Below are 15,940 nucleotides of genomic sequence, written 5' to 3'. Positions count from 1 at the left end.
CCAACTGAATAAAGACCCACCAGGCTTTTTCAGGAGTTTATTCACAGGTTTGGCTTTGCTTATTGTAGTATGCACCACATTTAAATTAGATGAGGGCTACTGTAAAGCAATAACATCGTCAATGACTGGAATCTCACTTTCCCCTCTAACAGTCTGAAGCAAATTAATGTATTGGTTGTTCATTAACAAGTAAACAGTTTCTGCTACAATGTCAAGAAAAAAGAAAGTGTTCATTAATATGAACGATCTTCATCTACAAAGATGATTTACACAATGCATGTCATGAGATAGCTTTCCCCTAACTAGTACACTACCAAACTGAAAAGCCGATTCTTAGGACTTTCTTGAAATTACAATATTATTTGTTTACCAATAAGAAAGACAGTCTCAGTCACCTATGCCACCATTGTAAGCTCTAGAGTAAGTACTTAAAAAAAGAGAGATTTCTGGAATCACTTGTGTAATTAATAAAATTGAGAACTACAGACTTACACTGCATCAATGATACATATTATTCCTGTGATAAATTAAGCTAAAAATAAGATTAATTTGGTTATAGAAATTCCTTAAACAACAACACTTAAATTATTTCAAACTTGAAAATTTTCAAGAATTTTCTGAAAAAATCAGCAAACTGGCTAAAAAAGCAAAGCAGTTTGGATACACCAATGTAATCAGCATGCCTTGTGCTTTTCTGTTAACCCTCTGAGTATAACCATGGTATTCTGGATTTTTTGTACATTAGTGCTATGAAAATTATAACTAACAGAGAAATTAATTTGTCATGAATTATTAAATCATGTTCAAAATACATTCGGGCTAGCCACCTCATCTAGTGAGCAATTCATCCATCCTAGAATTTCAATTATCTGCTACAGAAGCTAGTCTCTATAAGGGAACTATAAGGGACGCTGAGATGATTGCCTTAGATTAGATGCTTAACTCTTATATGGATGCATCTAGATGAGAGGAAGCCCATTTCAGGACCATTTCACTGTGCTATCACCTATGACCTATCACTACATTTTCACATCAAAGTTTGCTTACTGCATGCAAACTCACTAGAATATTGCACTTAGGGTGGAGTCCACATTATCCCCACTTACATTTAATTGAGAGGAATTAAGCTGGAAGTGATCCTGTTCTGTTCTCCTGTTAATACTTAGATCAGACTGACAGTCATTTTGAGACCAAATATTAGATGACCTGAGTCACCCTGTGGAAGTGCTTCTCTCCATCTCCTTCATGATAGATGGTGCCTACCATGACTGCCATCCATCTCAGTTAACTACATATGCTTGGTGGGAGGAAGCTGGTCTTCTATACATAATACGCATTAAAAACAAAACAAAACCAATGAAACAAAAACAACAAAAAACTCATCACATTTAGCACCAATACGATGCAAAGAAGATTCGAAAGCAAAATGAAGGAAGCAGTTAGGAGAACCAGTATGTATTACAATAAAAATGACCAAGGTGTGCTATATTGTCTCACATTAGAAATAGTCTGATTCTTTATCTTTTTTTTTTTTTCTTTTTTCCCAATGGTGTTTCAACTATTTTTAGGCCATGTATTCTGCCTTCACTTACCCCCAGAAATTCAGAGGTTACACAAGAAAAGGGACAGATGTTAGCAAACAAGCCTGAACCGTTATTATATCCACAAAACCATATGTATATATAGATATATATGGTTACATTTAAACTATATACGAATATATTTAAAACCAGCATGGAAACCTCTTTTAAAACAATTTAAATACTCAGACACTATTCCTTGAAGCCTAAAAAGAGGCTATCGGCAATTTGAAACTCAATCTCTCACAGACCTAAAGATAACTTAAAATAAATATTTCTATAGTTATATTCATAAAACATGAACCAAAGATCAGAAACACATAAGACACTGGGGATGAGTAGGGATTTCAGGATCTAGGATTATTTCTACATACATTTTAAGTAGTGCAAGATGGTGTAAGATGAAGGAGCCAAACATCTTATTTTAATGATAACCCTGTATGCCAAAGCAAAGCAAAGGCGATACAAAAATCCCAGACAGGTTTTTGAATAATATTTCTCATGTGTAAGGTGAAATGTATTTTTATATTATTTTTTTCTCCTGATCTCCCTCTCTAATTAAGAAGAATGACCATTGGCCTTTGCTTTAAGCCTGCCAAATTTTCCCAGCAGTCAGGGAGCATGTGGTATTAATGGACAGCTTTTTGTTACCAAATGTATGTCTAGCATTTACATGGTTGAGCTGCATCTATTCTAAAGGGATAGCTGTAATATAATGTGGGAAGGACCATGCTGGAAAAAACACATGCCAGATCCTAACCTACTAAAAAGTGATGTAAGTAAGTGGCAAGGGGGAATTTACCTTAGCAGAGAGTTTGGTCCCATGATAAAATGATCCCTGTCCTATCCAAGTGTTATCGAACTACAGCCATTAACATCACAATCGCAGTGGCTGTGCCCTATCGACCAAGGGACTTCTCTCTGAAGGGACTCTAGGGTTGGATGGGCATGATCAAGGATATGCCATAAATGCAGCCCTTTCCCAAACCCAAAAGTTTGAAAACTTAGGTATGGCAGTTCCTTTATCCCTTCACCTCCTGCACCTGTGGAGTTCTCCAACAAGACACCTATTTGCTTCACTTAGGTTAAAATGTTGTTATTCGGGTTCCAACTAGAATAACTGAGCCCATGTGCTGGCACTGGGCTTCTGACCGTGGGTGTGTATTCAGAGATCAGTCTCCTAATGACTTAGGGTGAGATTTGTCTTACTAAACTCAATAACCTGAAGTTTGGTGTCTGATGTAAACTTCTACCAGTGCTTCCTTCTATACTCAAAGGAGTGGGAGCAATAGGTGAACCAAAGCATGAGTACTTCCTAAAATGTGTGCCCATGACAGGTGGGATGAATCAAACCTGGAAATGTTCATCTCCCTGTATGCCAAGGAAGGCTGGAGATCTAATTAACACTAAATGTCTCACTTCTAGTTTAACATTGGGTGAAGTTAATTGCATTCTGTATGAAATACTTGTATCACTTGTGTGAAGATTCACAAGATGAAATTCTTGTATCCAAAATCTTCAAAGCTTTTAATATACAAATTTTCATGATGTAGGCAATGAAAGATGCATTTTAAAGGATGGAGAAACAAAACAATTTCAGTGTTTTTTAAAGTACGATTCACTTGATACTTCCAACTAGAAATGCAAAAGAGACACCAGATCCAGCAAGCTGCAGGTACACGTTCAGTGCCACAACTGCTTGTAGTAATAGCTCCATGTGCAAACACAACTCAGAACAGAAACTGCACTATATGCAACTTGCCCTGTTCCTCCAAACTTTATTTATACTTCCCAGCAAGATCAGCAAAGTCTGCATATCTTTTTGGGCAGCATATTGATATTTCTATTTTTAAGATATGAAAGAGAGAGGGACAAGGAAAGAGAAAAAAGGGGAAAAGAGGTAGGAAGAAAGAGGAAACCACATTTTTATGACTCTTTAAAAACACCATGACAAAATTTTAACCTTAGAGAGGAAAACATGAAATACTGTCAATTTTATGTGAGTAATAAGATAAAGTATAAATTTAATGTTATTTTTTATTTTAGAATAGGATTTTGGAAGCTGCATTTTTCATTCCAGTGGAATTTGGAGTGAATTTATAACCATTTTTCTTTCAAACTATCACATTTGAAGCAAAAGTCTACGAAGCGTAGTATTTCTGTGGACGCCAATTTTACGATAATAGTTAAAGAAAATGCTATAATGCTATGTTGAGGTTTTAACAAACAAAAAATATGTATATTCTGTGTAAATGCCCATTTTATTAGATATTACAAATAGAACTGAGTCTTTTAGTTTATCCACTCTCAGACAAAACTTTCACTAACGCAGGTTAGGCTTTACATATATATTAAATGACTTTGTCTTCCCCAATTTAGAAATAATCTAGCTATTTTAAGGGTAATTCTCAATTTTAATCTTTAACTCTTGCCACATCAATAACTGTGGCTATCTATGGAATAATCAGGTAATGTTGAGAGGATGTCTGTACATTTTTGAATGTGAGGCAAAGGATCCAGGAACTTCTCAGCCAAATCATTACATACCATTACATGACAGAACATATCCTCAAGCCATTTCCCAAGACACTGCATTGTCATTAGTAGTAAACGGTATGGAAGCAACCTTTTGTGGCCATCATCATGTCATCTTCTGTAAACTTTGAGGCTGCCCTGAACTGAATTTCCCATTTATTCTACACAGTATCTTCCAACAACAGTCAATTTTCTATGGACGTATAATGCAGGTTTAGAATGAGCTGCAGTGGAAGATACTGTTGGTTTCACTTTATTTTCATTTTTAAAGCTTGTAAGTGAGAGTGTGTTAGATATTGTTTTGGCCAGCAACTAGCAAGTAACTTTAGGGTACCATAAAAGATATGTGTGTATAAAAGCAAAAAAGCCAGAATAAAGCCCTAATGTGGGCTGTCAAGATTTAAGTTGACCATTTACTCAGAGGGTTAACATGTGCTAAAATTACATACTGCAGTTCCTAGCTTCACTGATGAAAACATTCACTGCTTCTATCTTGAAATAAAAAAGCAAAATAGCCTTAACCCTTTGAGGATCATGTTAGCAGCAAGTTGCAATCTAAACAGAGAACAAGTGTTTCAATCAATTAGGAAATTAGTCTTACAAAGATTCTGTAAGCACCCTTTTGTGTTCCACCATCCCACCAGTTAGTGCTGGATAAATCGGATGTAATCACCCCACACAGGTCTGAAGGATTTTCAGGGTCTCAAAGGGTTAAAGCCAAGACTTTTGAGTAAAAGTGTTTTATTAAAAGGGTGAATTAGGTGAGCGAACAGTCTCGGATGAACTTGGTGAATAGTCTTCCGATTCGGAGTTGAGTTCAGGTGGAGCTTGCTGTGCCTTGTATCGTCCCCTCACATCCTGGTTGCGTCTTCGTCGGAAAACCTGCCTCTCCTTATCAAGAGCGGTGGTCTGGCAGGGGCATAAAATAAGAATAAATGAAATTAGGCTGTGTGTGAAATGCAAAGCTAATGAAAACCATGAGTTTGTATGTGGCCTGGAAATACCAGGGATAATAAATGTTCAGACCAAATTAAACCTGTTCTGATTCAGTCAGGTCTGAAAGGTTTAGCCCACAACATAGCTAAATGCTTTAAAAAGTGCATTTCCCAAACCTTAAGAGGTAAGTGTGACATCATCAAGCAGATACAGTACCATATATATGGATGCCATATGTTCTACTTCTGGATGCTATTAATTTCATACTTTAATAGATTCAGGTTTCAAGCCAAATACCAACTGACCTTCCCCCCACCCTTCTCAAAGTATAAATCTGTTTCTACAGGCAAGGCAGAGATGTACGTTTGTCTTTGATTTGACCTAATGAAGGTTGATACACGCTCACCCATGTTCAAGTCAGTGCAATTGGCTAACAAAGATGGATTGTGATGAAGTTGTCAGACAAGAGAGGAAAAACAAACACTGAGGGGAGCTAGCCCAGCTCTTTGACACCTCCTCATGCCACTCAATGGATGTTCTTAGGGAGAACACTGAAGAGCTCTGATGGAGAGACCCATTTAAGCCTGACCATCCTGTCTCTTCCTGTTAACCAAGGCCTATCAAATTAAATAGTCTGCTAATTTTAATCTAGAGTCCAGATATGGATGGGCAAATCCAAAAACAGGGAAGGAGAACGTTTACTTGATGGGCTTTAATTTTTGGATCATTTTTTTGCTACTGTTGAGAATGCAATTCTTAATAAGATGGCTGTAACTTGTAGCCACAACCTTTCTTCTGCTTTGTCTGGGACATTTACAAGGTGAAACTGCAACCCAGGTAAAGGGCAGTCCAAGTCTGACTTCAAACATGAGACTGGATTTCACTATTTTCCTGATTACAGGGCATTAGACTGCAGTCCCTGAAAGCACTGTAAAATTACAAATTCAACAGGATGGCCTTGATTCAGCAAGAGCACTTTGACACACAGTTAACTGCTTTCTGGAGCAGGGTTGTTTTCTTAAAATATGACCCATGATTTGTTTAGGAAAAAGCGAAAAGGAAAAAGGCAGGTGACTAGTAAGATGACCCACAAAATGGAAACAAGTATCTGGTCATGGCACCGCAGGCAAAGGTAATTGAGAACTGAATAGGTGTAACTGTTAAGGCTTTTAAAGTTTTGTTTTTGTTTTTGTTTTTGTTTTTGTTTTTGTTTTCCATAGTATGAAAATCTCCATCTAAAAAAATGCAGCCAAAGGTTATTCTGCTTCAAAGGATTTATTGTTTTCTCTTGAGATATACATGACTGATTTCTCTAGAAAATGTACCATAGTGTGAGCCTCATAGGAGAGCAGAGATGCATTTGTAGCCAACATATTTTTGAGAACAAAATGAAAACTAAATCCATCATACCAGTGCAGAATAGCATTATAGCAATCCATGCTCTAAAATAATGCAATCAGCATTCAATAATGATGTAACAGAGACATAAAGATGGACAAGAGTACAGAGCTACTATAGCAATGGATTTAGTTAGGCTAAGTTGCTGAACTATTATTTCTGCGTCCAGAACCTACAGAGCACTACTTTAAGGGGGTAAAATAATTAACTTTGATAAGTTCATCCCTGTATTTTAAATAATTGCTACAAAATCCAACACTTATCATCTGCTGAGAGTTTCTTTGTTTACTGTTAATCTTTCGGTTAAGAGTTCTCATTAGTATTTTCAATGCCTTCAATGTTTCTCAGCCTTGAACCAATTCAGTTTTTGATTATTTTTTAATGTGAAACAGAAGAATACCTAGATCTTTTACACACAGTGAATATACTGCATACAGTATGTAATTCTGTGTGAAAATTGAAAAGAATGGCATACATTACCATTCTATAAAATACAGATTTCCATTTAAAAGATTTTTTTATTCTTACAGGAAATAAGCATTTATTTAAAGTTTAAACCACATCACATCATCCTGTGGTAATAGATACTCTCCTCTGAGAAGGTTAAACATTTCTGGCCGAATAAGTAAAAATGCTTGTATTAAATTCAGAATTTATTTTTAAAGCCTGGTACATGAGAATGGTAAACGTATATACAAAAAACAGAAAGTATTTAAAATTAAACAAATTACACAGAAGTGAATACTCTCGAATAAAAGATTCTTTTTAAAGTTTAGCCTAGAGTTTTTTTTATTATTTGTTTTTAAGAACAAAATTGTGAAACTGCAAAACTAGTTAGACAATTAAATATCATGACATCATTTTAAAAATATCTTTAAAAATAAAACCCAAGATACTGCATTTCTACTATTGTTAGGGAAGCTTTGGGGGCTATTTGTTTAAATATATGTAAAGGCACTTCTTGCCTCAATAACCAAAAATGTTAGAGAAGCAAAAAACTCTGATGGTTCTACTTAATCAGGCACCTTATGCTATAGTTTGTAGGACCAAGTATTTTCGGTTTCTTAATCCTTCAGAAACTTCCTGAGATATTTTTGAGACTATTTTTCTTTACATTTTTACCTAAAGTCTCCCTTGAATTTGATCTGATTGGCTTTTATCTATAAAGCCATGGCAGACTTGGTGGCACAATGTGCTTACTCTCCTGTGCTGAGAAATTCAGAGCCTTTCTCACCCAACAAAGTTAACAAAAATGTGTGAGTCAAAGAAGGGAATACTGATCTAATGAAATCAAAAATACATGGATCGTATTCTAACATCAGAACCACAAAATGGCTTGGTTCTGGACACACACGGAGCACTCACAATTCCTACTGGACTTGCAAGATTTGGTTTATTCCACCCAATGTTACAGTGACATTTTGCATTTCCAGTGTCTATCACACTGCCATTCAGTATTGCCATTCTGCATTCTGCACAGATGTTATTTTTCCTTTAATGAGGCCAGTTACTTTTTACCTCCAAAGAATTTCAAAAAATGATAGATTAATGCTTTGCAATGCAGGGGAGGTGGCAATATACTTCAGAGTATTGACTGCATGTGTTTTATAAGTTGTCTCACCTACTGTACCCTCTTGTGCATGTGGGCATATTACAAAATCGCCATTTTCATTATTATTGCTATTTTTGTAACAAAGTCCTCTTATATGTATTGCATTGGCTTAATAGATTTATTATTTCATCATTCAGCTGGGTGGTTGGCCAGCGTATGAACTGGTCCGTTATGGATTTTCAGGGTATTTCTACTTTAAGCTACTCCTTCAATAAATAATAAGAGGATCTTAAGTGCACTTATGCTTCACAGGGCTGCAAAGCCCAGATTTTCATTATCACATTTTGACATTTTTTTCCCAGCTTGAGGTGAGAGAGAGAGAACTTTGAGCACTATATGATAATAATGGCAAGTAAAATGTAACTATAGTGTTCTTATTTAAGCTATGTGGCTGTCCTCTTACAATCCATATGAGGAAATGTAGAGCTTCTTATCCAGTAGCAGATAAGTGAATTGCCTTTAATAGTTTGGTGCTGATGGGTCTGAAGCACTTCATTAAGCACTAATGTACTTTGCATCAACATTTAGTAATCCTGACACCCAGTACCAAATGGTTAACAAGCCTTTTTTTTTTTTTTTTTTTTTTGGAAATACATTTCATTTGAAGTAATATAGAATTATTTTAAAATTATTGTTTCTGTCATCTATATAGTAAGGTGCAGCTAGCATTTTTTCAGGATTTTACCATAGGGAGCATCTTTTTCCTGATCTCTAATTCATGATGTTGCAGGACTCCTGATCCATACAAATTCTTTTACTCTTGGAAGATGTGGAAGTCTGTGCTTACGAACATTCAAAAACTACAGCTACTTTGATATATATGTAGTATTTGCAGAAAGAAGCACCTTATTTTAGCTGTGGGGTGATATTTTCTGTCAGGTCAGTAATTATTAGATTGAAGTAACAGCATTTTATGATGCAAGCAGTGACTGTTTTTCTTTTCACTTGTCTTAATTTACTGCTGGCTACCAAATATAGATATATATTCATTTCATTAATAAAAGAACATTATTGTTGCATTTTGCCTCTTAGCCCATCCATTATTCATACCAGCTAGGAGACTGAACTGGGGATGCAGCTGTTCATGCATTAATCTAAGAACCCTTCCCTTCACTTGTTTTCGTTCTGCAAGAACATATTTGCAATTTGCCTGTAATTTTTGTGATGCTTTGTTAGTGTGTGGAATTAAATAGACATATGCATTGAAACATCGGTCTTTATCTTCCCATGCATTCTTTTATATACAAATATGTGCATAGATGTATTTAAATGCTCACTCCGACATAATTTTATCCTATTTCCTTAAGCTTCTGGCTAGTGACCTTGATACATTGAGATATGTAACAGCAGATTCCCCGTCCGTAAAAACGACCATTAAGCAATAGCAGCAGCTTTACAATGCAAGGGCATGAGGCCCCGCCAGGCACCCTTTCAGTCTGTCCTTTTTATATTGTTTTCCATTGGCTTCTCAGGTTATATATATATGTGTGTATATATATATATATAGGTATGATTGATTCATGATTCCAGACACTTCTTGGAGAGTGCTTCAAAGTTAGCAATGCACCTCAGTCCAGGAGTGAAAGACACATTTATTTTTAGCCCCTCAGGCACAAGCTATAACTAAGTCAAGTTACATGGTGATTTGGAGATGTGCAAATGACCACATCGAGGGGACAAATCCATCAAGTGGATTTGAACCTAGACCTCCAAATGCAAAAGGCCAGTGCTTTAGTGCACCATGTAACTTTGGGTATGGAATTTTGATAACACGAAAGTAAAAAAGGAAGAAAACCAAATCAATTTGATGTATGCTTCATACAGTATTGGTGAGTGAATACAAAGATATAACTGCTGAATTCATATTGCCATATTTAAGCCTGTGTTTACTCTTTGACATCCCCCCTTTCTGGAGACACAGTTCCTCAGCTGGTTTCAATTACATGTGGAAGAGTCTTAGTGCCAAGTTGTTTGCATGGGTGAATTTTATTTATAGTTTGTAAATCAGTTGTGGTTTTCTTAGTCAAAGAGCAGGAGAAGAGATTTTAAATGAGTTTAGATGTTTGTCTGTTTTCACCAGTATTAAGTTTACAGAGGTTTTTACTGCATTAAAAATGGCACTTTACAGATAGCAAGCCCAATTCCCAACCACTTTGCCCGCTGTCAAGACGTTTGCCTTTAACTTTTGACTTGAAAGTGTACTGTATCCACTTGGGACAGGTGTAAGTAACTTGACAGATGCAAAGTACTGGGAATTAGGTGCCAAACACAAACTGGAGTGAGGGATTTTCAAACGAGCTATTCAGATACTTTTTTAAACTGGGACAGAGAGAACTGTACTTTAAAAATCCAGTATTTTATGAATTCATTATCAACAGGATTGATGATTTCATTACACATATGTGTAACACATATGTGTAACTGGTGTCCTTGCTATTGTCATTATTTAGCTAATTAATGACTTTCCCATACATTTCCTGGGTTTTATTTTGCTCCTTTAGTTTTTACATAGTGTTTGTAGATATATCAAAAATAATATACACTAACATTTTATACTAATATTAGATATACTAACATTTTATACTGATACTTTATATTAGATACATCCACTCTGGTGTTCCCTTGATATTCTGAAGCAGCCCAAATAGGCATGCTAATGGCCATGTTGGCAGTAGCAGATTAAAAACGTGTTAAGATTCAGACATAAACCAGAACCAATATGGAAATTTAGGCAGTGTCAAAGAAAACACTGGCAAGTTATGCAAAATATTGTCTTCAAAATGTGCTGCCACTAGCAAGAGCTGGTAATGCAGCTGAAGAAAGCTAAGTTCTGGACATTGCAACATTTGGGGCTAAAGGGAAATAAGGCTTGCAATACTTTCACTCTTAATATTCTGGTTTAGTTAGAAAAAGACCAAAAAAACTTGAGCCACAAAAATGTTAAAAGCCTCAGTTAAGAAGATTATAAAGAAAAGTTCCTCATAAGAAAGTAAATCTAGACATTTCTGAAGGACAATGGGGTGCCATCCTATCCATTTGGATTTTTTGTGGTCACTTTTTGTGGTCATTTTGTGCTAAGTTCCAGCAGAAAGAAAAATTGTAGAAGATTGATGTATTGCTTTTGACACTTTTAGAAACTGAGCTATTAGTAAACGGGCTGACTTTTGAGAAAAAAAGAAAAAAAAATCCCAAACATAATACCCCTCCTCAGAGATGAGAAATGGGTGATCTCTGCTGTCTTAGACTTGAGTTGACATTGGTAATTTGGGGTGAATGAACATGGGAATGCACCATAGGCATTACCCACCTACCCCCAAGCCGCCTTTCCTGGCTATCAAGAATAGCCTCAACCAAACCTATCATCTTTGGATCTAAATTATTTTAGTGATTTGGCCCCTGTATTTTTTGTTTGTTTGTTTGTTTGCTCCTTATATTGGAGGAATATTGAAAGGTTTTACATGCGTTGTATCTCATACTGGCTACAAGAACTCTTACTGGGCATAAGGTTTGTTGCATTTTAGTACCTCAAAAAAGCCCTGTCACTTAAAACACTTGCACATATTATCTTCCTGACAAGGAATAAAACAGGATGCAAAATGAGCAGTTGGAAAATTAAGATTTAGAGGCACTTTGAATAGGAAAGTTTTTTAAGTAGAGAAAGGAAAAGGTTTTCTGGTTGATTGAAGGAGGAAATAGTGCTATTTAAAAAGATATTTTAGAAGACTGCTAGAAACTAGGGATGAAAATGATCAAAGGAGTGGAGAAGAAATGAATAGTTTAACACTAACAAAGGGAGCATTACATTTTCCTTGGGACCTGCTTTCATTTTTCGCTGTACTTGTGAATTCAGGTTAATTTTCATGGGCCTGTGACAAATTAACTGTTTTATAGATCGAAATTGATGAACCTTTCATATGCTTTGCATTTGCGCTCGCAGTTACCAGTAAAAGTAAACAATTGCTAAATCGAAAATGGTTTTATTTATACTAAAATGCTGGTCACTACAGCAGTTGCTTGTTTCTTGGAGATGAAAGAGGAACAAATACAGACCAGGGCTTGTTCTAAGCTACCCCTGTTATAGCATTTCCTAATTACGCCTATGAGCCCTGCTCTCCCAATTTGCCTTTGCACACTAGGTGCACTGTTTAGAAAGCACTAATTATAAACATTGTTGTTACTGCCCCCAGCTGGAAAACAGAGCAGTTTATATATGAATAAGGGAGATTATCGCCCATCTGCTCCAACCCATTATTCAGGGATGTGTCATTTTGTATACTGATGGCAGCCATTACTAGTGCTTTAGTCAAATGGCCTTTTTTATTATTATTTTTTATAGAGTTTATTTATTTACCAAGTTGCAGGATTGGAGTCTTTCCCCCTACCTCTCCAAAATGCATATGGTTTGTTTCAAAATCTGGGCTGTGCAGTTAAACTGAGTCAAGGCCAATCTGAGACAGGACTCTCCTCTAGCACAGGCTCCTCTTTCTGGTTGTCTGCTCTCCCTGAAGCTGGATTTTCTAAAAAATCCAATACTCCATATAACAAATGGAAAGACAGATTTCATATGTATTTATTTTGGGGGGATGGGCAAGGGAGGAGCTAAATAAAAAGTAGTAAAGCAGAAAAGGAGTGTAAACTGATCATGGGTAGCAATTAAACTCTGGGAAGATAAATCAGTGATGAAGCTCTTGGGAGCTTTCCTCTGTTTTACAGAGAAGGCATTACATTTGCAACTATTTGACAAAGTCCTGCCTGACACAAAATGCCACCTTTCCTTAGGAAATGGAAAAGATAAATGCTTCTAATACTATCACACTTGGCTGAAGCTGGGCACTCAGGACCCATTCTCCCCTTCTTCAAGAGCAAAACCAAAAAGCACAGCTGCTGTGTTGCTGTCTCCTCACTTAGCTATGTTACAGGACGGGAGCCTGCAAAGAATGATGCCAAGGGACCAAACAGACAAAGCATGTTTTCCTATTTTATTTTTTTTTTGCAGGTTGCAGAAGGTTATAGCCATGAAGACAAGTGCAATAGGCTCGAATTACAGGTACTGCTACACATTCAAACACTGGGAGTGGAAGAGTTGCTCAATTCCTGCCAGCCAGTGTTTAAATGATGGATGGGAACTACATTTCTACTTCTTGGCTGAGAAGTAGGATTTTTTTTTTCTTTCCCCAGAACATCCATATCACAATCTACTTAATCCTCAGTGTGCGCTCAGGGAACCGCTAGGTTTTATGGAAACTGTGCTGCAGCCCGATCCATGCACTCAGTGAAATGATCCAGGGGTGGAATTTTGCTTCACTGGAACACTTGCAGTGATCAGCTCTGCTGTTTCGCCAATGTGGTTAATTTGCTGATTTTTTCCGAATACCTCACAGACTAGTTTTTAAAGGCTTCAATCATTATACTGTTAGAAAACTCAGCTTTCGCAAGAAACTTATAAAAATCTACTTAGCTATCAAAGCCCAGGTTTTGTGAGTAATAATGAGAAAAAAAGCCAGCAAATAACCACTTGATGGAAACTGCAGGGCCCTTGATTGATTAAGGAGGTGTGTGGGCCTCGTGTGGGCTATCAGAACAGGATCCCTCCTTGCCCCCGCTCCAGAATAACCCCCTCCAGCCCAGAGCCCCATTTTATCATACAGCCGGCTAACGACAATCCTGGCACAGTTACACAATGAAGAAAAAATATATTAAAAAGACTCATGCAATATTAAAAAAAAAATCAAAGAAAAAGAAATAGGTATCAGAAGGGTTTTAAACACAAAATAGAAAGAATGCATCGTTAGAAACACAAGCTTACCAGCACATACAATGCATTGTATTTCATTGAACTTGGGAGAGTTTCTACGTACTACGTTCTGCAAATGCATTGTTCCATCTAAGGTAAGGATTGTGTTCAGTGGGTTTAAAACGACAGTATATAGCTCCACATCTCACATGGAAAAAAAAGAGGAAAATATATATGCTGAGAGCCTGTTGCTGCTCCGTGCATTTAGAGGCAGGAGCAGGCAGGAAGCGGATGCCTTAAAAAGCAATGGGGGGGGGGGGGGGGCACATCCCAGCATATCTGGAAGGGTTTCTATATACACTGTCCTTTTAACTAGAAGGGGAACTGAGACTGAGCATGTGCGATGGAGAGAAAGCTGGCGATGTGGGTGTGAGGGATGGGTGAAGAGAGGGAATGGGGAGGGGGGTGTGTGGCATCTCAACCGAGATTCAAACGAAACCGATAAAAGCAGCGTATGGACCGGAGAACAAATCAAAAAGCATGTTTATCCACCGAAGGAACTGGTTAATGGAGACTGCCAGCACGTTGCCATGGAAACACTGACTGTTGGCGCTGCACCATCTCATACCTTATCCAATACATTCCTGGTTGTTGGTAGTAGTCCAAAGACCCTGATCTCTTGATGGTAAACCCGTGGTCCAGCTGAGCAGAGAGAAACGGGGCAACTCAGTGGATCGACATTAGGCTAAAGAATTAAGACTCCAGAGCAAGCCGTTCCTTATTTAAGTGCAATATTTACTGTTTTCACTTTCAGAAGGCACTTATCTAGCATCCTAAAGCTATGTACCGGAGACGAGAAAGAAAAAGAAAAAAAAAAAAAAGTAAAGAAACAAAAGGAAAAGATACTAACTTTAGAGTCTGTCTTCCTAAATTAGAAGCCAATTTATTCAAGCTAAAATGGAGTTTGCGAAATAGGTTACTTAATGCATAATGCATTCATTTAAAAGTCTGACAAATATCTTGTTACCTCCAACGACAGAAGTGCCCTTTTAAGTTGCACATACCAGTAATGGAAAATTATCTTTTGCAATTAAACTGAGAGGTTTAATAATTTCTAAAAAATGCAGTGCAACCATCACAAGGAGCAGGCTAGACAGACTACACAAGGCTTAAATTAGACTGCTTCATAATCATGGAATGTGTAAAGATGAAAAGAATCAGGTTTTGATACCCCATCAATCATGGTAATTCATTTCTAAAAATGCGTTAACCTTGGAGAGGACTACTCAGAGCCATGAATAACATTGTTTATCATTTCAGCTTACACCTCATGCTCAAAAAGATAACAGTACAAAGCTATCAGGTTTAAAATTGCACCAATTAAAGTCAAAATGGAAATGAACTTAACACTGTGTCCAGTAAAGTGTGCTCGAGGTATTATTTAAGGAATATAGATCTTTGAAGTTTAGTTTATCATTAGCAGAATAATGTGCATAGGAACAAAGAAAACAGGCTGTTTTCTCTAACCCTCCTGTGCTGCACTAGCAAACGGTTGAGACATCATTAGCTGAGTTAAATAGGATTTTAGGGGAAAATATCTTGAGGGAGACACTCTGCCCACTTTAAAATTGGAAGTTGTGATGCTTTTCACATTTTGCCCTATGAGGAGAAAAGGCCATTTTGTGCTTCAGTAAGAGCGTGGCATGTACTTCCAACACTGGGAACAGTTTCTAATTCTAAATTCAGGAAAATGGTTCAACACACTTCTGGTTATGAACTACTTAAAGGGTAGCTACGAGCTAACTGCAAATTTAGTTTTTTCTTTATGACTATATTGCAAATGTGGAATTTGATAGTTTATTCCTTTTTTGTTAACACAATGCCTGTTTCATCTTATTTAGAATAATTTACAGGACGTTTCCTGTTTAAAACATGAGAACCTTGTACCTATAGTTCATTTTCTGTTGCCTTAACTACACTGGTCTGCTATTGCCACCTACTGGCTATCTACTATACGGCATATAAACACACAAAAGGGATGTTTTCTTAAAACGCAGATCAAAAAGATCGCTCTAAAATCGGATAGCAAAAAGGTAAGATATCTAAAATCGGGGGACTTAGCTTTCTAATAAGAGTTCAAACAAT

General features: G+C 36.9%; 1 protein-coding gene across 2 annotated transcripts in view; it reads right to left on the bottom strand.

Moving 5' to 3' along the window:
- Positions 1-1,542: 1,542 nt before the first annotated feature.
- DCLK1 (doublecortin like kinase 1) overlaps positions 1,543-15,940 on the bottom strand; it is a 239,195-nt gene continuing 224,797 nt past the window's right edge. Inside the window, exons 17-18 of one of the 2 annotated variants that reach the window (XM_035542886.2) lie at positions 14,424-14,497; positions 4,841-5,024 (exon numbers count right to left, since the gene is read on the bottom strand). In XM_035542886.2, coding sequence (XP_035398779.1) covers positions 4,967-5,024; positions 14,424-14,497 — 132 coding nt within the window. In that variant the 3' untranslated portion in view covers positions 4,841-4,966. Of the gene's footprint in view, positions 5,025-14,423; positions 14,498-15,940 lie in introns of both variants that reach the window. The other variant, XM_035542884.2, reaches the window with a different exon arrangement.

The sequence above is a fragment of the Cygnus atratus genome, chromosome 1 (assembly GCF_013377495.2).
Source record: "Cygnus atratus isolate AKBS03 ecotype Queensland, Australia chromosome 1, CAtr_DNAZoo_HiC_assembly, whole genome shotgun sequence".
Classification (NCBI taxonomy): Eukaryota; Metazoa; Chordata; class Aves; order Anseriformes; family Anatidae; genus Cygnus; species Cygnus atratus.
This window is presented reverse-complemented; position numbering and strand designations above follow the sequence as displayed.